Here is a 27,346-nt window from a genome sequence, read left to right on the forward strand (position 1 = left end):
GCAAGCACTGGGTGAAAACCGGGCTCCATGAGGGTGGATCACGGACAACCAACATACAAATACACACACTGAAAGCAGCACGAAAAAATGGGTCGAACGAAGAATGATGGCAAAACGGTTGCTCTGCTCTTTTACATTCTTCTGGATTTCGTTCACTGGAGAAATATTCGCAACAATTGGCATAAACTCGACGGCGAGAATCTTGGCGCATGGAAATAGTATAGGGAATTTATTTGGGACGACGCGATATCCGAGCGAGAAAGGTTGCATGTTGGAAGACTCAGACAACCTAGTGAGGAAACAAGGGTTATGGCGAACCGACGCGTGGGATACAGAAAGATAATTTGTGGCTTGGCTTGGGGACGGCGGAATTTTCGCCCGGCACGCCCAGAATCAAAACAACACGTCATGAGAAGGAAAAGTTTTGGGGAAATCATGTCCACGGGATACGGAGAACGACAGGCATTGTTAGGGATACCCGCTTGCGCATTTCGGATTCTCCTTTTGGTCTTTTATTTCTTTCTTTCCATCTACACCCTCCTTACCCCAACCTTTTTTGGCTGGTCACCCCTCCATCTTTTCTTCTCTGGGCATATGGTTCTGTAATAATGCGAGGATATGGAACATTCGCTTCAGCAAAGACGACTTCTTCTTTTTTTGGTGATATCACACTTGCGGACGAGACAAAGGGCGGGCGAGAGGATAGGCCGGTGAAGAGAAAGACAGGGACCGGCGTTCAGGATACGGCTCGAGCGTCAGGACACGAGCCGTCTAGGGCTTGGAAACTTGGGCCAGGTACTGGGGAAGCATGGGCGGGCGCCGATGCCAGGTACTTGGTATGTTTTCTTCCTGGGAGTGCAGTATTTGCGTACCTATTATCTATCCTCTTTTTTGCAATACCTGATATGAGGCAAAAATATGGGATACCCTTTCGCTCCTCAGCAGACGAAGCCAACCAACGCGCAGTTTGCTTTCTCGTGTATATTTGCGTGCCTGTTTGCCACTTCTTGCTCCCATCATGGTCTCTGGCCATCATGCGGACTCGGGACCAGCCCCGACTGGGCGATATGCGATGAGCTTCTGAATAGAGATGCATCTTTACGCAGCGGGATGGGCTACGGAACGGGTGTAGATGCGGACGGCCCCGGGGTTTAGCTGGATGCAAGACCGAGCAAGGGCCCGCAAGCGGTCGTCGTCGTGAATGCAGAGAGCGACAGAGGGAGACCATGGCGGATCAAAGGGCAAACTTCAGGTTCTGTTGCGGCAGTTTCCTGCATCGTACTTCTTTCATGTCGGCTTGGCCCGGTAGATCCCTGCCTCGCCATCGGGTAGACGAAGGGTTGACATTGGACGGGCTGCAGCGCGCGGCAGCAATGGGTAGACTACAGAAGCAACAACAATATGGAACAATGGGATGGAAAGGGGGGGCTGGGGGGGAGGGTGGCCTGGAGAGAAGTGAGACTGGTTGGCTTGTCGTGGTGTGCGTCGCACCAACGAATGCCATTTCCGGGCTGTTCCCCTCTTCTTTCCTCCTTCTTTTCCCTCGCTCTCAGGGCTGTTTCAAGGAAGTGTTCCCCGTATCCCCCGCTGCCCCCCTCCATTTCTCTCTCTCTCCCACACACACACACATCCATACACGTCCCACCCAGCCTCAAACGCGGAACGGTGAAGAAACGGGGAGAAGAAGAGGAACGGGAAGAAGAAAGTGTGTATGTGGTGACGGGCACAACACCTACACACAGAACCCGCTGGTCTGGTTCTATACGAACCTTGTCGGAACACAGCATGAACGACGGGAAAGGGGGGCGATGGCTTGATTTGCGGTGAGCTCGGCTGGCAGAAGTGGAATTGCAAAGGGGGCTGAGGGAGTAGGTGGTGATGATGCCGGGAGCCGCTGGTTCATGCGAGTTTGCGGGCGGGAGACGCCGGGCGTGCTACGCGGGCCTTTTCCCTTTCACTGTAGTATGTGGCCCGACAATGATTGGGATGATACAGGGGCAAAAGTCGAGAGCAGGAGGTTCTGTTAGTTCCCGTCGCTGATGAATGGGCTTGGTATGTTTGGTGGATGCTTCCTGTGTGTGTGTGTGTGTGTGCACGCGCAGCTAACCGTGAAAAGTACGGCCCTCCACCAAAGGGGTGTAATGGGAGGGGGCGCCCCTTGATGTCGGCGGAGAGCAGGCAGAGAGAGGCGGAAGGTAGCTTCTCGGATGGTGTTTGGATGGTGGAGGGTTAGTCGCACCGCATCAGCGCATCCCGGCGCCCTCCTACGGCAGCCCCTGTGACCTGCCTCTAGTTCCTGGCCCGGGCGAATATGACAGGTAAGTTTGTGGGTTTGGGTTGGTTGGAGGGTCTCTCGGTCAAGTCGCTTGTAAGATTGCATTCTGGCACCGAGGCGTTGGTTCGCGGCGCTTGGCTGGGAGGTGATGGCCCAAGTATGGTACCATTTGACGGTTGTCATCTTTGTTGGAGGAGACTCATGTGACGCGGTGAGGTATCCGGAGAACAAGGGCATGGTATGTGAGTGCGCGCGCCGGATCCAAGGGAAGTGGGAGGCAAGACGGACTGACGTTGCGAATTGCAGGCGTTGCGAAATGAACGAAACCGGGGAAAGTTGGAATGAGAGAGGAAAAAACCGCGACTTACAGCTGGCTGCAAGCCATACATGGATCTAATCATGATCTCGATTTTGGTCCCCGGTTCAAAATGAACCCTTGTTACTCACACTGGCCTCCTCTCCCTCCACCGGACTGTTCTCCTGTCCCTGAGCTATTTTGGCCGGGGTGTTTTATTGCGGCAGTCGAGAAGCTGCCTACGGTAGACGAGGGAAAGAGGGGTGGGAGGGCTTACGTCGAGGTTTCTATGGAAAGAAAAAAGAAGAAGGGGGAAGAAAAAAACCGTCTGCATGTCTCATCGCGCATCACCCTTTTTTCCCTCGTTTTTGTTTCTTTTTTTCTTTTGTTTTTGGTGCCCCCTCCCCCGGGCCCCCAACGCTCCGAGAGTGCAACGTGATGTCAAGATGGGAATAGACGACGTCAAACGTGTGAGGGGTCCACCGGTTCAACTGATGTCCAATTAAGGTTTTTGAGTGACATCCCGGACCTCAGACGTGTTGTTTTAGTTTAGAAGCTAAGAGTGTTTTAGTGAGGAGTCTAAGACCTTCCAAGGAGGAAATTTCGGGCAAGAAGGGTTGAGCCTTAAAGTGAGGGGGAAGAGAGGTGGTTGGCTGAGCAGAAAAAAAGAAAAAGCAATGTGTGTGTGTGTGTGTGAGGAAGACCGAAAAAAAAAAGACGGTCGGTCCGGGACACGCAGCAGACAGACATGCTGGACACACCCGACACGAGATGCCTGCCGCCCTGCCCTGTTCCTTGCTACATACGGATACCTTAGCTGAATCTGGGTAGGGAGGTGCAGTACTTTCACTTTCGGAGCAGGGTAGCAGCGCTGGAAGAGGCATTCTTTTCGGCATGGCCCTAATTATTCCCGCCCGTCACCTAGGTACTGCGCGGGGGCGGGGACCGGAGAGCGGAGACCGGACGCCGAAGACCGGGGCAGCTCCCGTCCCTCACCTCCCATTCTTGACGTGCGCTGGTGATTGATTCCAGAAGGTGCTGGCTGTCAAGACCAACGCAGTCGAGTTGACTGATTCAGCTGAGCATAATGCGACTCCAGTAGGACTGCATAGTATATCTCCTCCTCTTTTGATATCATTTCCCCTCCCATTGCAAGGGGGAAAAGACGCAGATATGGGTCCAGGTCTGACGGAAGAGGAAAATGCACTATTCAGGGGGACCCATGGAACTGTCGTTGGAGCGGGACCTGACGCAACAGAGGCCCAGTGTATCCGTATGCTATCCCCGGCCGTAAATGAGATCGCGCTTCGGGGAGCGTCGGCGAATCGGGTACCTTGTCCAGGTTGCGGAGCGTGACCACCAGGCGGTAAACAGGGCAGGCAGTGTGAGGCTTTGGCTTTGCTCACGGTGAGAGCGGCGTCGGGATGTTTGCCTGGGACTTACCTAGGAGACAGGCGACAGAATAACAGTATACGCGGCACTTGTGGCCGCTTTCAACCAGGTATCGCCGGGACACCGAGTCGACGACACCTACCTACTTACGACTATTCGTACCGTCAAAGGTATGACCCGAGGGAATGGGGATCACGGTGGGGACCTCGAGCTGTCATGGTCTTGCAGCAGGCAGGCGGGCTCCGGGTTTTCTGATTGAGGGCTGATCATCCGACCCAACCTGCCCCGCTGCAGCTGCGCAGTGTGTCTTCTGTCTGCCCAGAGCAGAAGACAGGTACCCACTCGAGATTAGATTGAACTACCTAACTTAGCTACCTACACAATACCTGCATACATCTTCTCAGCTTCCTTCCTCTTGCGTATCCCATGCGTTGTTGATCACCCATTCACCGACGGTGAGCCAAGAGAGGCCTCAATGCCCGCCGCAGCCTTGCCGACCTTTGGAGCGTCACATCTTTCATTGTTACGACCTGCCCTGGCCTGCCTTTACCTCGAAGCTCTTGGAGATGAAGAGTAATCAGTAATTTGCTACCTCGGTGCACATTCCCTCATCCCTGTTCCCCAGCTCTCGGTCTGAGCCTCCCAACTCACCGACTGCCTTTGCCGCAGTTTGACGTCGTGAGGGTGCTGCTTACGAAGGACATCGTCATCTCCACCGTTCCCGCCCAAGAGCCGACTTCACGTTGCACAAAGTTTCTTCCTCAACTCAGCCTTACGGCAAGCCATCATCTTTCCGTCTCACTGACCACCCTCCCTTAGCAAAGCCCTTACGGAAAGTACACCACCACCACTGCGAGGACGATGATTCAGCTTCGAAAAAGGTGCACGTCTCACAACGGGCAGATTGTTCGCCTCCCCGGCCGCTCGCTCATCGACATTCGTCAGTGAGAGCTCATACCAACTGACCCGACGGATGCGAGGTGTCATCATTCTCCTTTCTTTTCCAGCAGTCTTTTTGGCCTTGGCACGCCGTGTTCCCGCCTGTCTGCCCTCGCAGCCCCTCAACCGTGCTCACCGATCTTGTGATCACCGCCATCCGCCTTCCAATCGGGACATCCCTCGGGTCATCGAAGCCCGGCTTTCCCTTTCAGTCCGTCCACGACCTATGTTTCCGGGGAGAGTCTCGCCCTCACCACTCATCGCCCACGGAGGCCAAGTTCCAGGGCCTGCCATTTGTGAAATTGACACGACGCCTGAGGTAGGCGGCTGCTAGTGCTGAAATCCTGGGGGCGGCTGACTTGTCCCGTGTCACTCCGAGTGATGAGACCTGCAGCGCTGACCTTGTGCTTCTGTATGGGCACAATATCTGAAGTTTTCAGGGATGTGTTCATTTAAGTCTGTCAAAGTGCACAGTCTCCTCCACCGCGGGGCGGGATTTGCTTCCATGCCGCAGCTGTGGCGATGATGTCGTTCGGTGACGACGACGACAACGACGACACACCGACCAGGTTCCATCGGGCCCTGTTCTCATGCACCGGCCTTGGACCTTCCCCCTCACCCACGGCTTGTCACATATCCCCAGCTGCTCTATCCCTGCTCTGACTGATCGGAAGCGTTAGTCCTTACGAAGTAGTCGATTGCCGAAGTCGATGGTAGCGCTCGAATGACCCCATGATCAACGAGGACGGGTAGATCAAGCCGATCCAAATCCGCACCGTCATCGTCATGACATGTCGGCGCGCAGGGATTCCTTCTAGACGGGGTACGGCTATACTATGGTTTCTGAAGGGGGGCGCACCGCAGCGGGCATTTAGGATGCGCAACATACGAAATCACTTTGCATTTCCTGTCTCACAAGACCTCCATCGATTGCTCTCCATCTGCGCCTACCGCTGGCACTTTCTCTCAGCTGCCTGATCACTGGACTTGTCAGCTTATCTTAGGGGTGACGAGGGAAGAACTCCATGTGGCTGGGGAAATTCCGAGACCCCTCGTCGAGGCGTTTTGGTTGGAGGCTTGAAATCTACTCGTATTGATTGTTGAGCTGTCCTCTTACGGGTAGATTATCCGTGTTCTATTGGTGGCAGAAAAAGTTTACAAAGGAGGATGGCACCGATAAGAGCTCAAATGTCGCGTTGGAGGTTTTCGTCGTGAGGATAGCGGGATACTGAGCCTTTGCGACGCCTCTGAGTCCCAGATACCGAGTTTGTTGCTAAGGGAACTTGTGTTTACTTGCCAATTCAGCCAGTTTAGATCAAAAAATCTCAAGCTTGAGGGTCAGAAGAAGAAGTGAGGTAAAGTTAAGGCCAAGCTGAAGAGGATTATCATCTAAACAGACACCAACATTTGATATAGCATGATGTGTGAAATGTCTCGTTCTATTACGTAGACAACTGATTGAGATACAATAGATGAGTGTTGTTTCTATTATTGTTCCTACTGTCGTTCTTCCTGCTGTCCCTGCCCCTCATCTCTGTTCCTCGTCCCTGCTCGTCGCCCCTGCTCGTTGTCCCTGCCAGTCTTTGTGTACTTCTGTCTATACCTTCAGCTAGTAGTGGCATTGGGAATTCCGGTCTAAAGCTACCGGAAGACATACGAATCATACTTAGAGTAGTATTTGTTGATTGGCGTATATCAGGGAAAGCTACTCTTCCAAAACAAATACGGAAGAGTGATAGTCTAATTTCATGCAAAGGATATGTAGCATGATGGCTCTCAAACGTTTTTCGATTTGATTCCACGGGTTCCAGATGTTCACACGTTTCAAAGCATCTAGCTCGATAGGAGTTCGGAGTATAGGATTGATTAAAAGACAGAATGATGGTCCAAAGACAGTTGCGAAGACCTCAATTATTCACCCAAGGACACATGTCCTCGAATCCCACAGTAGCAAACACCTGTTTGAGTCTAAACAATTCCCACATTCACTTGTTGAATAGAAAGCCATCAGTAATCCCAGTCCATTCAGAGACCCCTTCACTGTGTCATCGTCATTCCGTTTTGTTCTCACACTACGCGTTGTGGTGCTAGCCCAGTCAAAGGAATCGTGATATCGTTTCGAGAACGACCGGCGAATCGAGATTTGTTGGCGGTAGAAGTACAAGGTTGCTAAGACTGCTTCTTTCTATTCTTATCGACAGCCTCGCCGGCCTTCTTTGCGGCATGATTCGTGAGAACACCAGGGAGGGAGTTCGTCGCAAAGCGGAATAAGATATCAGCGTCGGCGGTGTAGGACCACGAGAGGAGAAGGACCAGTGCCAGGGCGATGGTGACGTGGCACCTCATCTTGGGCACGTGCGGAAGGCTTGGCAGATGGTATTCTGTGGTCGAAAACAAAGAGCGTGTGATTCTAGGCAGAGTGCGAGTTTGTTTGTAAAGATCAGATTTGAGACGGATTACAGAGGGGAGACCGCTCTAAAAATGGCGGTCGCAGAGGCCATGGATGTGCAATTGTAAGAACTTCGGTATCTTGAGGGAGCTTACCTCTAATGACTCGCGATCTCTTTATATACCCCTTATATCAGCCATAGAGGTTTCTCTCCTATTCCATATCCCCCGTAAGTATCTCCGTCAGAGTTATATAGAAGTCAATAATTTGTACCTGCAGGCGGTAACCTGCCGTACGAAAGTATGCACATAGTTTACGAAGGCTTTCTATAGTGAATCCAAACCGCTAATAGCCCCAGTTTAGCATTCAAATAATCAAATCACATAGGAAATGATGGCTTTCTCCGACAGGTAGATGGCGTTGAGGTTCAGTATGATCACTACTGGCTGAGATGGCAGATGCACGTGTAGTGCAGGACATCATCGTGAGAGCAAGATCTCGTTCTAAACTTGTAGGTATGGCTGATTGAGATGCAAGGACGAAGTTTCCGCATTTATAAAAGCCATCAACGACAATGAAAGTTGTCGACGAATGATGTCCCCACGCGTGTCAAGTCCAAAAACGCCTTCTGAGTGAGGGTTTCAACGTGCATGCAATGTAAGTATGCGTGGAATATGCACAATCCCGATATGTAGAACTACGAACGACTCGCTGAATGATCTCTTGAGAGTCTCCACGCTCAACAATTTCCTAGCAATCACATTATCGTAACGTAGTTTTCAGGATACGTTAATGAGATGCCATTGTTTCACCTCGTCTCATCCGCTGGTGTGAAAATAAACCACGCACTCCTGTCTCTGCTGTCTCTGCTGTCCTCGCCGTCCTCGCAGTCCTCCTTGCTATCACTGTCGTTGCTGTGCCCGTTCTTACTGCCATCCACGTTGCTATCCTTGTTATCGTCCTTGTTGCCATTCTTGTCGTCCCAGTGGTCTTTAGCTATTCCTCTTCAATAGTGACACCGAAGAGCTTCGTACACAAGATTACATCTTTCCCATTAGCCCAAAGAGCTCAACCCAAAAGAGTCCACCAAAGAGACCCATACAAACCCTAGCTTCATCTGACTACTAATGCTTCCAGTCTCTGACGTCCACAGCCTTTCTGCGTATAATGATAGAGAAGCCTGCAGTTTCTTGCGTTATACCTTTTAAAATTTCATATGTTCTCAAAAGTCCTAACATCTGGGCGGAGTAGAACGTCACCTCTATTACTAAAATCATCCCTAACGTTATTACTATTCCTATTATCCTCTATATATATATATATTTTCTATACCTATTCTATTACCTCCTCCTATTTCTATAAACTTCATGCAGTATGAAGACGCAGGCCAACGATTGAAGGAGCAAAAACGTACAACCGCATCACTTGATGAGCGTGAGGAATGGGATAAAGAAACAAAAAGAACTCCTCGACGGGGAATTGAACCCCGGTCCCCGGCGCACTAATGTCAATGACAAGCCGATATCCTCACCACTAGACTATCGAGGACTGATGGCATTCATTCAAGGTAAGGTGGATATGAAGCTAGGTGATGATCCCCACTTAGGGTTGACTCAGTGGCGGCTGGCGGCTACAGTAGCGTGGTCGGGCACGACAAGCCTAGAAATTTTGCAGAGATGGCAAATTATGCAGCGGCTTATAGTTAGATTATGCGTATTATTCTCTAACGTACTGGCATTCTGATGTTGTAACTGGTGCTTGGTGACATGCGCCGTTGCGAATCATGGTGGGTTCGTCTATGGAGCGAGTCGGCGTAGAGACAGCGCCTAGACAGACTCACAAAAGAACCTTTGCCTTTCATTGCGCCAAATGCACACTACTGAGGGCTGACGGGCCTACTCGCGATGCTATCGTGAATGTCAAACGAATATTATGAATGTTTCGCGCATCATGCTTTCAAACGGGATTAAGTGGATCAAGTTCCATAACTTCCATGCCAGTCTTGAATAAGCCCGCAATTCATAGAGGCACGATCGTGAAACATAATAGTTTAGGTAGTGAGTGTCTAGGGAAGGCGTGGACGACGACGAGGGACAAGGGATAACGAGGGACGACAAGAGACAACAAGAGACAACGAGGGACGAAGAGGGACGACAAGAATACCAATAATGAGGACGATAGGAATGAGGATGATGATGAGGAGAAGGAGGATGAGGATCAGTAATCCAAACTACTTTAGACGAAGTTCATAGCCCCCGCCAATGAGCAGTGGAAAATCCTAAATTATCAAGCGACGTTTTGTCTTCTATTGCGCCAAACTCTATAAAAATGCTTTCCGTTTTATGATCGCTTCTTATGTGATGCATGCTTTTGTTTTCCTATCCCATTTCCAAATCAGAAACGCCTCACTGCCTGTAAATGGCGTCCGCCATCTTGGCCACCTGACACATCTCAACGGCATCGTGGACTCTCACAATATCCGCGCCGCCCTGAACCGCCGATACGACGGTGGCCGCCGTACCCCAGATACGCTCCTGAGGACTCACAACTCCAAGGACCTTGCCGATGAAGGTCTTGCGGCTGGAGCCAATCAGCCACGGCAGACCCTCGAGACCAGGCCAAGAGCGAAGCTCGTCCATATGGCGCAGGATCTCGAGGTTCTGAGGGGCCGTCTTCGCAAAACCCAAGCCGGGATCGAGAATGATGCGCCAGCGGCGCACTCCGGCGGCCTCGGCTTCAGCGACTCGGTCGAGCAGCTCGCGAGCCATGGTAGGAATGATCCCGTCAGGGTAGTCCGTCAGAGATTGCATGGTCCGTGGCGTGCCGCGCATATGCATGAGACACACGGTACGATTACTGCGTGCCATATAGGGCAGCATGTCCGGGTCGAGCTGGCCGGCCGAGACGTCGTTGATAATGTCGGCACCGGCAGCAACGGCGGCTTCGGCAACAGAAGCGCGCCACGTGTCTACGCTGACGGCAAGGTGGGATAGCTCGGGGAGGCTGCGGACGAGCTTGATGACAGGGAGAACACGGGATATCTCTTCCTCGGCCGAGACGTCGGGCCGACCCGGAGACGTGGAGGCGCCGCCAATGTCGATCATGGTGGCGCCGGCTTTCGCAAAGGATTGCAGTGTTGAGATGAGGTTGTCAGGAGTGTGGACCCCGCCGTCAGAGAAGGAGTCTGGGGTGGCGTTGATGATTGCCATGACATGAGTTTTGCGGGTAGGCGTGAGTGTCACAAGGGCTTGTTGGCCGGCGGAGATGGGAGTCAAGGGCGAAAGGGGTGCTGCTGCAGGTGGCAGCTCATTGAGGTAGTCGAGGGTGAGTTTCCAGGGATTTGATGCGTAGAGGGGCTTATGAGGGATGAGTCTGGGTGAGTGTCAGTCACAGTCGGTGAGTTGATACTCAAAATGGACTCACTCTGCGAGAGGTCGCAGGACAAACTCCCGCTCAGGGATACCGATGTGGGGAACATTGAGACGCGGATGCTCAATTTTCTCATCGCCATACATGAGGATGTCAAGATCAATATTTCGCGGGCCCTTGTCGATCAGCTTTTGGCGACCCAGAGTGCGCTCAATGTCCTGCAGTTCATCAAGAAGGGCCAGGGGTTCCAGGTCGGTCACAACCTGCAGACCATCCGATCAGCTCAGCTCGGCTCAGCTCAAACTCAATTACACAAAACGGCCCATGCAGGATGACGGTGCCACAGTGAAGAAAAAAAGTTTTATCCGAAAGCGAGAAGGGAGGACGACACTAACCTCGCATGCGCCGTTGACGAATCTATCCTGGTCTAATACATACATAGGCTCCGTCTCCCAGAGGCTGCTTGTACGCTTCACTTTGATGCCTCGACGGTCCATCTCGGCGCAGGCCTTCTCGATCCAGCCGACGCGGTCGCCGAGATTGCTGCCGAGGGCAATGTAGGCTGTCGTCGGGCCCCTCGGGCGCTCGACACGCTTGCCGCCGCATCCACCGCCGCAGCAGGCGGACCGGGTCTGGACGGCGGGCATGTTCGGCGACGGAGACCGGATGGTAGGCCGGGCACGGGAGCGGGAGAGTGCGGCAGGGGTTGTGGAGGCTGGCGAGGATGATGATGTGCAGCGGGAGGGGCGGCGCACGGAGGAGCCGGTGATGTAGCAGTTTCTTGGTATCGTGACCTGTTCCCGGACAAGTCGAGGCGTTAGGGCCTGACAGCGGTGCGCATTGCTGCTGCGTGCTAGGGCGCAAGCTCGCGAAAAAAGGGAGGGGTGGCGGAGAGGAATTGGGGGTTTCATCATGGCAAAACGTGAAGGCGCCCACCGATGGTGTGTGTTTGTGTGGTGAGGGTCGTTAGTCGTGATGGGAGAATCCTGCAGCCAATGAAAACGAAGCGCGGTGGTCCCTTGGAATTGAAGGCTTAGGTAAGTGAGGCGTGGGCTTCTTTGAGTCGTGCGTTCCACCTCAGTCTTCAGGGTCCTCGTTCAGGATTGATAGGCTGCTAAGCATTCACGATGTTAGGCCTGGTGGAGGTCGACACGCAGCGGTCCGTCGTCGACAGAACCCACTGTCTTATCGTTATCGTCGCGGTCCGGAATCCGAGCACTTCGGTCAGCTTCAATCCTCGCTGTGGTTACACCGGACTCCAGCAGTCGAAGTCTGATCATGTCATGATTCAAACAAAGTTTGCGACCTCATTTCCAAACGTTCTGGAACGGAAAGCAAGCGCCTGTCGACTCGGGGGCTTTGACCCGCTGTCAGCCACTGTCACCCTTTGTTTGGAGAGGCGACCGTGGCCCAAAAGAGAATGCGAAGGATGAAGTCCTCAGATCTGAGAATTGAGCCTCGCCTCCAGACCAAGATCTACACATTCTCGACATGCAAGCCCGTGATGAATCACCTCACTCCGCAATGTGCAACCCCCCAGTTATGCTTTGCCTTGCAGCAACTTGTGAATTGTCCCCTCTTGTGTTTGGCCCTCGGCATCTTTTCCCCAGATCCACCCCGCCGGGCTTATCCACCCTGACGCGCTACTCCCGGATAGGCTTAGTGGCTGAGGTCACAGGTAAACCTCGGCAGACCATGGGCGCATGGCAACGCACTCCGCCCCTTCTTCCCCAGGAAACCAGCTGTTTGAAGCCGAACGCTACTACCGCCGGGCCTCTTTAAACCGCCGATTGCCAGCTCCTCTCCTCCTTGCAACAACACCGTTTCCTTCTCTCATCCACAAACTCTGTAATCCAGCCCAGGTTCCTTTTCTCTGTACGATTTGCGATCTAGTATACCCAGACTCGAAGTATCATACCACAACTAGCACATCAGTCAACATGGCTTCTCCTCGTAAGTTGTTCAGCCCCAGGCTCTCCTGTCACATGCGCCAGGTGAAATAGTGCGCTGACACGTTGCGCAAAACAGAGCAGATTCGCACTCCCATCACTGATCTTTTCAAGATCAAGCACCCAATCCTGCTTGCAGGCATGAACGTCGCCGCTGGTCCCAAGTTGGCTGCCGCTGTTACCAACGCAGGAGGTCTTGGTGTCATTGGTGGTGTTGGATACACCCCAGACATGCTGAAGGAGCAAATCGCCGAGCTCAAGGAGTACCTCGTCGACAAGAACGCACCTTTCGGTGTTGACCTGCTTCTCCCCCAAGTTGGCGGCAGCGCCCGCAAGACCAAGTAAGAAATCATCCCCACGCCGGAGGAGCCGCGCGCGTCACATGTGAATGCCTTTGTGCTGACCGTACCCACTTAGCTACGACTACACCAAGGGCAAGCTTGGCGAGCTCGTCGACATTATTATCGAGTCCGGCGCTAAGCTTTTCGTCTCCGCTGTCGGTGTCCCCCCCAAGGCTGTTGTCGATAAGCTTCATGCCAATGGCATTGTCTACATGAACATGATCGGCCACCCCAAGCACGTCCAGAAGTGCCTCGACCTCGGCGTCGACATCATCTGCGCTCAGGGCGGTGAGGGTGGTGGTCACACCGGAGACGTCCCTACTACCGTCCTCATTCCCGCTGTTGTCGACCTCTGCAAGGGTCACAAGAGCCCCGTCACTGGCGGCCCCGTTCAGGTCATCGCCGCCGGCGGCATTCACAACGGTCAATTGCTGGCCGCTGCCCTGATGATGGGCGCCGGCGCCGTCTGGGTCGGAACCCGCTTCATTCTTACTGACGAGGCCGGCGCCCCCAACGCCCACAAAGAGGCCGTCCGCACTGCCGGCCACGACGACAACATCAAGACCCTCATCTTCACCGGTCGCCCCCTGCGTGTACGCAAGAACCCGTACATTGAGAACTGGGAGACGGAGCGTCAGCAGGAGATCAAGGAGCTCACCGCAAAGGGTGTTATTCCGTACGAGGCCGATCTTGAGAAGCTGATGAACTCTGGCGGTGACGGTGAGGGTAGCGGCAGCGGCAGCGAGGACAACGCGTCCGAGGTCGATATCGACGATGCCCTGGACCAGTTCCGCCCCTTCCTCATGGGCAAGGCCGCTGCTGTCTGCAACGAGCAGAAGCCCGCCAAGGCTGTTGTCGACGAGTTTGTCAACGACGCCGTCGCATGGCTCCAGAAGGGCAACAAGATGATTGCCAAGTTGTAAAATCGTAAAATTTTGTTTCGCGCCACTGGCGAGAAGTTGGTCGCATATTGGGCGGCGTCCGGGGAAGCCTAGGCTTGACGTCCCCGGGGCCTGGAGTTTTGAGGCTCATGCATTGTATATAAAGAATGATCTAGGACACGACAGCTAGCAGCATATCATGAATGATTTCTTTTTCTTCCACGCCTAAATTGTGCTTGCACTATCTTCAAGTTATCATATACGTGCTTCTCGCTTGCTAGCCCGCGCAAGTTGGCCGAATCCCTCTGTGGACATTGACAATCAACCCGCCCGCAGGCTCTTAAACCTCGGCGCGACCTATGCTACTCGCATTCTCTTGCTCTGATGTCTTGTTTCAAAGGTTCCACACTGTCGGAAGCATGACCCCTGATGGCTGTGCGGCAGCATCGTGGGACCACCTCAGACCCAGTGCACATTTCACGTGTCAGTCGGGACCATTGAGTGCTAAGGATAAAAGTTCAAATCTATTCATTCCACAGTTATGTATTACCTAACCAAGAACAATTTCATCACTCCGTGTCGCCGGCTCTGTCAGTAGACCTCGTGCCCAAAAATCACAACACGCAGCCTACTGTCCCTCCCACCCGCAGGCTCGGTGGATGGGTCCGTGGCAGAGCACAAGGTATCTTTCGCAAACCGCCTGGTGTTTTCCAACGTCCCGTGCCCTTTCTCTGTTTGGGTCCGAGCTGTTTCGTCCGTAGATGCCGCTAGGATGTGTCCACGTTCGTCTTTCTTCGTCGCAAATCGAAATTCGAAAAGCATTCCCTCCTTCCCTTTTGCCAATGCCATACGCCTTCGCTTCAAGTCTCTCAGCTGCCGAGGTACGCACGGATGGCACCCTGGAGCTTCTGGCTGGCCTCGCCTGCCAACTGGGTGAGGTTCTCGAGGTCGTCGCCGGCCGTGATGCCGAATCTGCGAATGAAGTCCTTGGCTGCACCCTCCAGATCGCCGTACTCTTCGGCAGGCTCATCCTCGGGTCGGCCAAAGTAGGCGTTCGAGGAGATCGAAGTAGCGCCCTCGAACCCTTGCAGACGCGTCTTGGCCTCGGCCTGGGCGTTGGGGTCAAACGATCCCTTGCCGAAGAATTCGTCTGAAGAAATACCCTTCTGGGCACCGAACTTGTTGCGCGCGTACGTCTCATCGTTATCTGCAACGGCTGTCAGTGATGATGTTCCCATGTTTTCGAAATTGGATGTCATACCCTCAGAAGCGGCCTTGATGGGTCCAACGGAGCCGAATCCGCCAGCGGCAGCCTTCTTAGGCGCAGCTGCACCCTTGGGCCCACCGACCTGACCAAAACCAAGTCTGGTGACACCCATGCCCAATCGCTCCACTTCGGCATTGGACTTCTGACGGGTATGGCTAGAAGAGCCGTAGCCGCCCTTCGGGCTAGTGGGGGTGGGGGCAGAGATGCTGTCGACCTTGGACGCGGCCTTCTTCTCTTCTTCAGCCTCAGGATCGTAGCCCAGCTTCTCGATGCGCTCGGCCTCTTCCTTTGCCTTCTTCTCGGCCTCGTCGAAGTCGATAACGTCGGCATTGACCTTCTTGACGCCCAACTTGGGGGCCTTCTTGGCGCCCAGGATGTTGGCCTTGCGAGGTCCGCCGGCGGTTGTCTTGCGGAGAGCAGCAGATGTAGTCACACGGCTGGCGGCGGGCTTGTTGTCACCGTCGGTCTTGGACAGCGGAGAGGAAGAGCGAGCAATGTCCTTGGCACCGTTGTTTGCGTTGAGGAAGGGTGAGGGGGTTCGGCCGACAGTCGGGGGAGTCGCAGTACGGGAGATGGGAGGCGTGGGCTTCTTGATGGCAGGCTTGTCCCAGGAAGAGAAGAAATCGTCGTCAGGTTCGCCGGATGGGGTAGAGGCGTCGGCTTCGGTGGCGTCGGTGATTACAACTTCATTGGGGTATCTGAGAGCCAGTCAGTCAACTCGAGATATGGCACGTTGGTAGCATCTTGACGCACTCTTGAGCATCCCTCGCGGCTCGTCTCTTAAGCTCATCCTTGTACTTGGTGGCAGCGCTGGATTGGTACTTCGTCTTGGGGTCCTTGCTGTTGAGAGCGGCGGTGCCTCCGTTTTGCTGGAAGAACTTGGTGGCCGACTCGTTTCCGCCGACCTTCATGAGGCGTAACTGGTCCCATTGCCATTCTGCAGGGGTTAGTCTAAGAAGACGTGGCCTCAAACTTCATGCACATACGATCGAGGTTGGTGGATCGGACGAATGAGATATGGACACCGAGGTTTCGGTGGTTAGACGAGCAGTCGAGGCAGAGGTAGATGCCGAATGGAACAGAGGTCCAGGTAGGGTACTTGGCGCCGCAATCGAAGCAAATCTTTGATGCACACACAGTCAGTATTGAAAAGGGGCCGAGGCCATCAAAGGGCGCGGATGTAAGGCATTACCTTGTTCGCAGGCTTCGTCTTCAGCTTCTCGAAGATCTTCAGCGACTGCTGCTTTGAAGCGAGTGCAGCCATGGTGACGGTGGGTACAAAAGATCCAGGCCTTGACCGAGTACAATGCGCTACCGCTGCGAAGAGGATGTCGAGGACGAAGAGAGCGGGTTGCGGGTACTCAGAGATGGGAGGTGCGCCGGCGAGAGCGAAGCAGGGAGCGGAGATATCTGAATTTCGTGTCCAAAAGTTCAGGAGGCAGTCGCCGCCCTTCGGTGAAGTGGCATGTAGTCAGTGCGCTAGTCCGAATGAGGCTAGCATCCTTTCCCCACAGTGGACTGGCAGTCTGAATTCTGCCGAGGGCGGTCAACACCTTTTGCAGAGCTCGAAGGCCCAGCTACACAGCTGCAGCTATGCGCTGCCGAGCTTTCTCGATGATCATCCTGCCCTGCTCATCGTCCTCGTACGATGGCTGACGCCGAACCGCCATGATGAAAATGAATAGTAGATCGCTTGTGATTCGAGCTCCTTCGACGTTGGGCCTTGCGCCGCGACTTCAGCCCTTGCTTGTACAACGGTATTATGCGACACAGACGGGTCTGGGAACGACCGCCACATCCAAGTCGAAGCGCCGAACGGTCACGCCATTCAATGATACCGGAGCCGTTCCATGGGCGGAACTTTCGGCAGGCGAAAAGGCAGCGCGAGCTACACAGCAGACTTTCAACTTCGGTCTGATCCTGGCAGGATTGTTCGTCACGGCAAGTCATACGATGCATTACCCCGCGGCGGATGCATAGCTGACATTCATGGACAAACCAGGGCGGAGTAGCATACGTTTTATACACCGATGTTTTCTCCCTCGATAGCAAGACCGCGCACTTCAACCGAGTTGTCGACAGAATCAAAAGCGACGCTAAATGCATCGACTTGCTTGGAGACCCCAAAAAGATTTCGGCCCATGGAGACGAAACGTACAACAAGTGGCGTCGGGCTCGCCCCATTGCGTATGTTTCCAGTCCCGTGTTATTTGGGCATAGAGGCCTAACAGAGACAGTTCGACAATAAGTACCGACTCGAGAGGCCATGAACACCTGGTGATGCACTTCTACGTATGGCCTGAACTTTGACGCCACCGCGCAACCTCATCTGACTTTGGTGTCTAGGTCGAAGGACCTCTTAACAGAGGAACGGTCTACTTACATATGATCAGAACGCCCAGCAGCGGCGAGTTCGAGTACAAGTATCTCTACCTTGACGTCAAGGGGCATCACAGAATCTACTTGGAAAATGCGGATACGGGAATAGGCTCTGGGAAGAAGGGCTTCCGCTTCCTTGGTATCAGCTGGTGACGACTGTACGATGAATTTCTAGGTGGCACGAGTATTGTAAGATAGGGGGAGGTCTAGCCAAGAGGTGGATTGCTAAGTGTTCCGTGCCAAGTGACACTTCACGGAGGCATTCATGACCCTTCGGTTGTCGAAGTCGCGTATGCAAAGTCACCAAGCATGGCTCGAGTGTGAACTACAGTTTCAGACCAATTGCCTCAACTGATGCCCAAAATTTACTTGCAAGTAGCTTGCAACACGGATTATACGAGAAAGAGCTGGAGCAAAACAGCATTATCCAATGTTCGTTCTACGCCCGGGCTACGTAGTATACATCCCAAAGTATTCGCATATCATTGTCCCAACAGACCTCACAGAGGATATACGTCGCTATGAAGTTGATATTGGATCTTAACCAACTCATCTCAACTATCAAGTTCATGCTGATCCGAGGATAATTCATTCTACGGACAATCGCTGGTCACCATACTCCTTAGTGGAACATCGTCAACGATCAGATGATTCGAGGAATCAATGACACATTTCTCCGATTCTTCTTTGGCTTTATCATAAATGCACAGGACGATTCGCTCTCCAGGGGAAGATGCCCAAGAATGTAAAGGACTTTGACCTGACAAGGCTCTGTTCGACAAAACAGCCCGGGACAGCTACAAATACAACCAGCGACGAGATACCATCTTGTTTTCGACACCTGATATTCCGTTGAAAACAGCTCAGACACAGTGATATTGTTCCATAGCTCGCTGCAATCCAATGATAAATGACATCAGGCAACATGCCCCTACGGATCGGTCCGTACATCGTAGCCTACTTGACAATCGTCTCACGACTTAAAGGCTGGCGGTTTTCTCGAGCCAGTGTAGTTGAAAATTCTGCTTCGAATGAGAGTATTACAGTGATACCGATCGATTAGAACCCTTGCCAACAGTTGAGAAGTAAGGCGCTCACCGGATTGTTGCTACCCCGCCCCATGCTATATGGCAAGTTCCACCTCAAAGATCACGACAAGAGCCTGGATCGAAGCCGTATCGCTAGGAAACATAGGAATGACTCGCTTTTGTGGTAGGGTTCAACCAAATTATTCTCGATGCCTCAATGGCCCAGAGAGTGCCTCGACGACAACTGTCACCCAAACCTGAGTTCTAATCTAGCGCCCGAAGCTGTCAACAACTAATTATAAATTCCTTTCCTTACTTCCGTTTCTGTCGTTATCTCTACTTGCGTGTCATCGTCATTCCAAGTGTCACATTCTTAAGCCCCGATTCCACAGTTCTAGCACCACCGGAGGTGCGTGTCGTTCAAGACGCCCCTTACTACTTGCTGCACGTTTACGTCTCCATTCAACAACAGGAATATCAAAGGAATTAATTGATGACGGTTCTTGAAGCCGAGAGGCCCTGACTTCGGTACACTGACTGCCATGCAAGGAGCAAGCGTTCAATCCGCAGGTTGTTGCAATTTGGCTGCCGAATGACAGGCTGATGCCCATGATACAGTCACTCTTGGTTACGACATCAACCATTGAGTTATTCTACGTTGATACTTCTTGGCTGTCTGAAATTGGGTCGAAAAGTTGCCGTACCACAATCCGAGTCGATGGATCGGTGCGATTTTCCCAATTGTACGTTACCACCCGGCATCGATGGTTCAACTAGTCTCCAAAGAGCTGCAAGCAAGACGCCAAGCTCGACTTGGGTGCTTCCCGGTGTTTACAATTAACTCATCATACTACACGTTGCTTTTCATGACGGACTGTACTTCAGGAGTCGAATCCTGGCTAAAACGCTTGCTAGTCCAGGCTCCATCATCAGAGGCCAAAGAGCGGCAGCCAAGTCTAAGCTTATACTCCGACTAGAGTGTGTTCAAAACCCGCAACCCACTTCGACATTCCACCCGTACATTGATCAATCACGTCTGGATGTAACGAACCCTCCCGAGACTCACTTTTTCGACTTGATTGCTCGATTGAAACAAGTTCTCAAAAAGCGCGCGTCAGCCTCCCGAAGTTCGTGCTTGGCTCCCTCACAGCCACGTAAGCGGGACCGTAAGCAAGCGCTCTCGAGGGCTCTTGATTCGCCCAACCTGCATTCAGCTCTGTTGCCTAAAGAAACGCCGACACATCAAAGCACGGCGCTGCACTTCCACAGAGAGCACAGGCAACCGCTAAACGAATGCCAAAGGCTGGGGTAATTGAGTGGCAGCAATGGGATGCGTCAAAGCAGATCATCGGCAGGGCTGACTTGAAGGACAACCGGGCTCATTCACAGGTTGCATATATGGTGATTGCCTGTCCCAGGCAGAAAGACACCAACGTCTGTCTCTGCACATAGGTACCTACATACGAATTACAGGCACCTGACCACAAGCCCTCCGCCACAGTCTCATTGACGAGACGAGCCCCTCCAAACCCACGCATCTTCGCCGTCAAATTGAACATCAACTTGAAGTAGCCTTCCTCCATCAAATGTGCATCCCTCGCCCTCGCAGACACAAGTCATCCAGCTCCTCGCCCATCTCCAACATTCCCTATCGTCGCCTCGAATCACCGCCCCCAACGCCCCCTCGCATGGCTCCCTGGCCCCTCCCCAACTCGACTCTTCCTCCACCCATGGGCAACGGCAGCGCCATGCCAGGGCCGCCTAACACCTCCGCAGCCCGCGTCTCATCACAACACGAGCGCCTGCTACTCGAGCTCCTCCCCTTCAAGGAGGCGTCCAAGTTCCACGAGTGGCTCGACAGCCCCTTCGTCCGCGGGCCGTGGAACGAGTTCAACGCCGACTTCCTCATCCCCCGGAGCGGGGCCGCCGCCGCCGGCGAAGGTCCGGCCGGGATCCCGGAGCCGGACAAGCCACGCACGGCGCAGGCGGCGCGCGACGCGCTCAACTCCCGCAAGCCAAAGTTCCTCGTGTACCACCCGGACAAGACCGGCTGGACGCCCGAGGACCACCACGTGCGCTTCATCGTGACTCTCGTCGCCGACAACATGCTGCAGAACCTGTGGTACGAGTCGGAGTGGAAGAAGCGGGGTCTCGACATCGCAAAGGCTGCTTACGAGGTGCTCATCTTCCTCAAGGCTACCTTGTTTGTCGACCCCAGCCCGCCGAGTTACTCGGCATGAGAACTGAAGTCAATCACTGTACCGGGTTTTCCTTTGGCTTTTTTGTCTTTTTTTGATGGGGGTGTGCACTGGCGTGGGGGGAATAAACAGGTTAACGGGCGCAATCGGCGTTTGCACATGGCGTTTTCTTTTCACGAGGAAGAGGAGGGGGTGGAGGGGGGGGAATGGACGGATTGAAGCTCTCGCAAGGTTGGCCAATCGCGACGCATAGCAGCCATTGACGTCCTCATGGCAAGATCAGATCATCTACGAAAAATCTCAACGGAATTTCCGAAGGGCTGCGGAGAGAGCCAACTCACTCACTCCCCTTTTCACATGGTAAAACTCAAGAAACCAAAAAAATGCCGTCATAAAACCGCTCGTGAACGCGATGATGAGACCGAACAGGCTCCCGTCCCGCACACCCACACCCACACCCGAGGTTGAGTTGACATGGACGTGATGATGCGCCCCGGAAAGCTTCACTTGAAAGGGCGGCGTGGTGATGATGCAAGGCCGAATTCTAGACCACCGGTTCCCCGTGTGCCCTACCCCAACAACCTGGTAAGTGCTCTGCCGTTGTGAGGGGGGAAACGTCTTGTACCTTTCATGCGGGCCAGCGAGCACCCACCATGAGCCAATTCTAATATTGCGGAGCACGCCGGTGTTGGGTTGGCATGTGACAGAATAGTTCAGAGAGAGATAGACACAGAGAGATACAGAGAGAGTATCAGAAACCCGAGAGAGAGCCGTAACTACATCCTTCCGACTTGGCGCATACTTCCCGAGGCGAAACATGACAACTGCCCTGGCGAACTCTGTCAAACTCTCTGAGAATACGCAACAACCCAGACGGAATTTGAAAGTAGCCCCTACGAGCACACCCCCCTTCCTTTCCGTTCCTTGTTCCGCGCTGTTGAGCAGTACTTGTAACTCTTGAGAGAGACTCAGTTTGCGCACGCCGGAAAACGGACCGATATGTGGCCTTGGGGGTCCTGCCTTTCTTGATTGTACAATCACGTATCCTCGGCTATGCGTGCGTGTCGTATAACCGAAGACTTTAGGAAAGAGGTGCGAAAGAAGCGACTAATTTTTCGGGGAGAAGGATGTAGCAGGTTTCTATCTCTAATACGCAACCTTCCGGTGTGCATGCATGTCCACGCCAGTTTGCGCAATCAAGTTTGTCACGACACGACGGGTTGCACTTGGGAACGTAGAGAACCATGTTGGCAGACAGAAAACATAATCAGAAAATAGCAAGAAAACTTGTTGCGTCGCTTTCAATGAGCGGTCTGGAACCCGCATATGCAAGACGAGAATTGCGAGCGATCAAAGCAGCTATGCTGCTGCGGCCAAGAGAGAGATACTGCAACGCTCCCGCTGTGGCGAATGGAGCTGGACTCCGGTAATGGAAGGAACGGGGAAGGCTTCAGCTGTTCCTTCAGCCTCATCCGCATCCCATGGGCTGATGCACAAGGTCGCTGCAGCGCTTGAGGCGCGAACGAGAGGGCAGATTGGGGGGGAGGAGCAGGAGGAGGAGAATTGGAGTGAGGAGGCGAGGGAGGGGGGTAGACAGACGGGTAGGTAGGCGGGGAAAGCGGGATGTGTGCAGGGCCAGCTGCAAGTCATTGCTGCAAGCTCGACAACTCTGCTGCTATTTTCTTTGCTTATTTGGCGCACTCTTCGCCGAATCTCGCCTCGACTTCACGGCTTCCGGAAGAGCTAGAACATGCGAAGGGACATATCGTCCCGGCAGTGGGAGCGGCATCGAGGAGGGCCAGCCGGGAGAGCGTTCAGCCATACAGAGACGAGGGATACCTAGGAATGCGACCAAGGCCGAGGGGGCAGCAGCTGCGGAGACAACAGAGACAAAACAAACAAACAGGAAACGGGCTTGTAGCAGGCGAGAAAAGCCAAACAGATGGCATCGTTCAGTGTTTGCGTGTGGAAGTTGGGGGCCGGGGCGGGAACGCGGGATGCGGGTTGCGGCTCGTTCGCACCACAAGACAACGACAAAAAGCCGGGGTTGCCCGTGAGGACCCGGCAAGATGGAGCCAGGGTTAGACGACCTCCGCACGATTAAGCGGCATTGTGGGCTGACCAAGAAGCGGGAGGCGCCTCTGGGAGGGCTCTCGTGCAGCAAAATCGTCTCAACTCCGCGTCGGGATCTGATGTTTCTGGCCCGCCTGCCGCTGCCGCAGACCTTTCTCTTTCACACTCTCTCCGCTCTCTTCTCCCCTCCCCCCTCCCTTCCCCGCCATCTCTGGTGTGCCCTTACAGCACTCCAACTGCGCCGTGGGTTGCAACCGGATGCGCGGCGAATGGGCGATCTGTATGCGAGGGGAGCGGGAGCAGCAGCAGCAGCAGCAGCAGCAGTAGTGGCAGCAGTAGCAGCGCAACGCAAACAGCCTCCTTGGCAGGCTGGGCTGTGGTCGCTGGCCGGCGTCGTAGTATCCCCAGGGTCCCGAGGTGCGTCGTGGAACCCGCTCACCCCGGTTTTTGCAGGACGCATCACACCAAGGGACAATGCTTGATGGTAGGCATGAATAGGTGGCAGTGAGCAGCGGCGAGGTGTATGTATCATCCGGCGGACGTTGATGGTGTGGACAGTTGCCGGGTTTGGCGATGTGATATCGTATATGTGATTCTCATGCCGCTGCGAGGAGGGCGGGTGGACGCGCCAGTGGTTCGTCGACCCGAGCATCTAATCTGTACTCTTTTTTAGACTGTGTTTCTGTCCACGGCTTCGCAATGGTGCGGGTAAGTTTGTGTGTGTGGCCTAGGCTCTAGCTGGGGTCTGGAGCGATTGTGTCGACCGATGGACATGGCATAGAGAAACAGCGTTTCAGGCGAAGCAACTGGCTGGCAGACTCGCGGCTTGGTCTATCAGACTATCCTATGCTCGTCGCACCCTCTCCGTGCTTCTGGTTCTAGCAGCCTCGGCTAGTCTGGACCGGTTGTATGACGGCAGGCGTAGGTAGTTGCAGTCGCAGAATCTACTGCCTCGCCAGTCACAGGCCAGAAAAGTCCGGCAGAGCTTGGTACCGGGATCTGGAGCGAGATAGGGTGATCTCTTGATTCCCACGATCGTAAGATGGAATGGCGTTATGTTGGATGAAAGAGCGGAGAGACAACTGGAGTGAGGCGGGGAAGGGGGCACGGAGAGAAAGGTTCAACCCATGCCGGTTCCGTCGGTGAGGTGGTCACTCTATTCATCCTATTGTGAGCCTGTGATGCAACGTTTGCCAGGGGAGGGACAGGATTAGTAGGCAATAGTTGTGCTTGTCACGACCACACCAGTACTCGTGCATTTGGTGTGTGCAGAGGACCTACAACCACTTGCGTGTCCTTGTATTACGACTTGACGTTCTCTTACGATGGACCCCCTAGCAAAGCAAAGCGAAGCGGATCGCTGCCACCGGAGAATATTCACAGTATTGCGTACGTAGACATAGATTGTATGGATACTACTCGTTGATGCGCGCAGCCAATTGTCAGTCTCTATGAGGTTGTAGAATATCTACGGATACGCAGCAACTTCAAACAAGGCCAATGCATGTGCATGGGGGCGGGACGAGATTATGTCACCAATTGAAAGAAACGCGGCATTAAACAGAATCTGGTTGAGGAGATCAGTCTTTTGAGTCAACACAACTGAACCCTTGGTTTGTATGGGGGGGGGGGATCCGTACCTCTTCAGCAGACAGTGACTTCCATTACATAACGCAGCAATTCCGTTCCGCGACCCATTGGATTCGCAGTCGCGACAATGAATGAATGGAGAGGGACGGACGGGGTCGCAGGGCTGCTTGTTTGTGGCCATGTAAGGTACTCCAGACGGGCGTGCGGCTAGCAAAACGTGCTCACAGATCTGGGGCTCTGACGGAGGGCGAGATAGTCGCGAGCGGGATGTGACAGGGACCGCCTTAACCACCTACCTGTCCAGAGAGCACCCCAAGCATCGAGGTACCGCAATGTCACTCGCTGCCGAGGGATACCTTTAATGATGGACGGGAGGTGTTGTACCCTCCAGCAGGCTTTGAAACGATAGCGCTCAGCGTTCAGCGCTCCCAGCGCGGTCTGCTCGCTGACACGACAGCGCCACGGCGGCATTCCGTCCAGGGTTTTCAGGGTGTTCCAGGCGGGTGGATCCCTAAGGTACCTTAGCTGGCGCCACTGGAATGGGTGGTGCAAATCCTCCTGTGCGCCCTGTGTGGGGGAGGATGACATGTCCCCAGCTCCACCCACGGTCCAGCGCTTTGGCTTCCTTGGAGTTGTCCCTGGCATGGAGGCGCCTGGAGGACCCCCCGGGGCGACGAGAGGGCCTTGGGGAGCAGCTTGGCACGTCGGCGAGCATGGCAGAGAGCCTCTGGGCGCGCCAATTACAGCGCAGAGCCACCACGCCTGCGAAGCGTTCCGCTGTATCGCAGTGGGGCCCCTCGATCTGACGCCATTTTTTTCCTTCGAGAACAAACGGGGCAGCGTAAAAGATTTCCCCACGATAGCCCGCTAGCGCCTCCAGCACCCAGCCATCACGGTCCTCTTTTTTGCCCTCCATTTTTTTTTTCCCTTTTTCCCTCCTTCCCCAGTAGAGCCAGCCAGCCTCCCGCCCAGCCGCATCCGGACTTGCCCGGCTCTACCCAACTCCTAACACGATAGCACACAGCACGCTTGTCCCGAGCCAAGCACACAACCGCTCAAAAGGCCGCGCCAACTCATCCTCCGCTGCACCTCTTCGCCTCTCGGCCTCAAATTCTGAGCCTCCATAGCCACTGTCACTGCGGCTTACCAAGATAGTGGGGTGCCCTCCCTCCCCCCCCAAGCACACACCCAGCTGGAGGCTCTGCCCGCCGTCTCCCTCTGGCCGATATTTGGCCGATGGTGACGATGGGATTTTATGCCCTCGGTGGACCCGGGCCTTGACCGACCGCTGCTTCTTATCGGTCCTTAACCGCTGAATCTCTGGCTGCGGCGGGTCAACCGTGATATTTGGTGGAGTTGCTTGGGTTTTTTTTCTCTCCCTTCCTTCCCCAGAGTGTTTCCGCCTCACAGTTCCATAGCTCATACTGGCCAAGTCTCGGAATTCCTAAGCTTGCCTGGTCAGAAAACTCTGATGTCTCTCAGAGTCTCGTCAACCGTCTGGGGGCCTCTGCTTGCCTCTGCAAAGGGCCACAAAGGGGGGGCCATTACCTTATTATCGATTCATGCTCGTCCTATCTGTCGGCCAAGCTCCGGCGCTTGGCCCGGTCCTTCTCCAGCCGGGCCCTGTCCTCCTTGGTACGGAGTAGCCAAGGTTCCTTACGGTCCGCGGCTTGTTCGTCGTTATCTCGGCCATTAGCCGTTCTGAGCCTCCACTTCTTCTGCCTCGTCGTCCTTGTCACCACCATCGCCGCCGCTTCCGTCGCCGTCCTCGTCGTCGCTTTCGGCCTGCGTCCCCAGGAGTAAATCTTCGCTGCCTTGCCATTGCGGCGGCATCCCGGGAAGTGCCGCATCGTCCTCCCGCTCCCACCCGTACTCCTCGTCATCTTCGCTGTCGGGCACTTCCAGCCCTGCCTCTGCCAGCTTGCGCTTCGTTCGTGGGCTTCGAGACAGCAAAATCGATGGCTGGCTAGTGTCGTAATGCACGCCAATCAGGCCCGCCTGTCACGATAACGTGGAGAGTCAGCCAACCCAATCTCCCTTCTCGGAAACTCCGCTTCCGCCAAATTATGCCGCATTCATGACTGTGATGCCAACAAAAGTGACTGACCGCTTCAACTCTGAACGCCGCTGCGCTCTGCATCGTGTCCGGCTCAGCCTTGCCGTCTAGCTTCTGCACACCGGCGAAGCTCACGCTCGACGGGCTGCCATCCTTCCAGACCCAGTCTCTGAATAGGACCACTCGCGTTGACACCCCTTGCTCCCAAACTCCAGCATTAATGGAAGGAATCAGAGTTGGACTCCGCTCCGATTGCATCTTGGTTGCGCATTGGGACAAGACCACCACGGCGCAGTTTCTCGTCGCTGCCAGCTTCTGGAGTGCGCCGACGATGTACTGCAAGGCTTGCAATCGCTTCGCTGATAGACTGGGCCCTGCATGCTGTCAGTTTGTACTCTGCAAGTCTGGACATACCTGCAGACCTTTGCCTGGGACCGGCGCTTTCCTACCGTCCGGTGCCTTGGGAAAGGCGTGATTTACGAGTGCTGATAACGAGTCGATGACGACCAGGGCCGTACTTGTTGGTATCGTTGCGGCCGCAGGCCTACATAGCAGTGCAACTAGGTGAGGAAGACTAGGGCATGTGTAGTGAGTGATTTTATCTCTGTCCAACGATGCTGGTTGGTTGTTTTCCGATATGCGTGCCTGCTCTGCCGCATCGATCACCGCCGAAAGTCTTTGCCCGCAGAGCGAATAGGCGCAATCTTGAGAACGCATCAGTCTTGACGTCTCGTCCAACGTGATAAGGCCAGATGAACCGACCTACCCACACGGCACCCTGGCCCTCGCGCAGTGCGCTTGCCACGAGTTGGATGCTTGAGAAACTGTCAGCCCTGAGCGTGAAGTGTAGGGAGAGATGTTGGCAGCATACCCCAGTGCTGTCTTGCCAGTTCCTGGAGGTCCCCAAACCTCGGTGACCTGGCCT

General features: G+C 54.2%; 5 protein-coding genes and 1 non-coding gene across 6 annotated transcripts; 2 read left to right on the top strand and 4 right to left on the bottom strand.

The window, feature by feature from the left end:
- Positions 1-8,754: 8,754 nt before the first annotated feature.
- COL26b_002425 lies at positions 8,755-8,838 on the bottom strand. The gene has a single exon. It is a non-coding gene; the product is annotated as a tRNA-Asp (tRNA).
- Positions 8,839-9,695: 857 nt separating this feature from the next.
- COL26b_002426 (uncharacterized protein) lies at positions 9,696-11,306 on the bottom strand (the record flags this gene model as incomplete). The annotated part of the gene is made up of 3 exons (XM_053175346.1): positions 9,696-10,662; positions 10,714-10,922; positions 11,055-11,306. 3 exons carry the CDS (start codon positions 11,304-11,306, stop codon positions 9,696-9,698), a joined length of 1,428 nt encoding a protein of 475 aa, XP_053040652.1.
- A 1,293-nt stretch (positions 11,307-12,599) lies between these two features.
- On the top strand, positions 12,600-13,872 carry COL26b_002427 (uncharacterized protein; the record flags this gene model as incomplete). The annotated part of the gene is made up of 3 exons (XM_053175347.1): positions 12,600-12,612; positions 12,688-12,949; positions 13,026-13,872. The coding sequence occupies 3 exons, from the start codon at positions 12,600-12,602 to the stop codon at positions 13,870-13,872; spliced, it is 1,122 nt and encodes a 373-aa protein (XP_053040653.1).
- Positions 13,873-14,699: 827 nt separating this feature from the next.
- On the bottom strand, positions 14,700-16,361 carry COL26b_002428 (uncharacterized protein; the record flags this gene model as incomplete). The annotated part of the gene is made up of 4 exons (XM_053175348.1): positions 14,700-15,795; positions 15,851-16,034; positions 16,084-16,219; positions 16,290-16,361. The coding sequence occupies 4 exons, from the start codon at positions 16,359-16,361 to the stop codon at positions 14,700-14,702; spliced, it is 1,488 nt and encodes a 495-aa protein (XP_053040654.1).
- A 3,831-nt stretch (positions 16,362-20,192) lies between these two features.
- On the top strand, positions 20,193-20,744 carry COL26b_002429 (uncharacterized protein; the record flags this gene model as incomplete). Its single annotated transcript, XM_053175349.1, has 1 exon — positions 20,193-20,744. One exon carries the CDS (start codon positions 20,193-20,195, stop codon positions 20,742-20,744), a length of 552 nt encoding a protein of 183 aa, XP_053040655.1.
- Positions 20,745-26,057: 5,313 nt separating this feature from the next.
- COL26b_002430 (uncharacterized protein) lies at positions 26,058-26,679 on the bottom strand (the record flags this gene model as incomplete). Its single annotated transcript, XM_053175350.1, has 2 exons — positions 26,058-26,363; positions 26,473-26,679. 2 exons carry the CDS (start codon positions 26,677-26,679, stop codon positions 26,058-26,060), a joined length of 513 nt encoding a protein of 170 aa, XP_053040656.1.
- Between the last annotated feature and the right edge of the window lie 667 nt (positions 26,680-27,346).

The sequence above is a fragment of the Colletotrichum chrysophilum genome (assembly GCF_026319265.1).
Source record: "Colletotrichum chrysophilum strain AFK26 chromosome Unknown scaffold_12, whole genome shotgun sequence".
Lineage (NCBI taxonomy): Eukaryota > Fungi > Ascomycota > Sordariomycetes > Glomerellales > Glomerellaceae > Colletotrichum > Colletotrichum chrysophilum.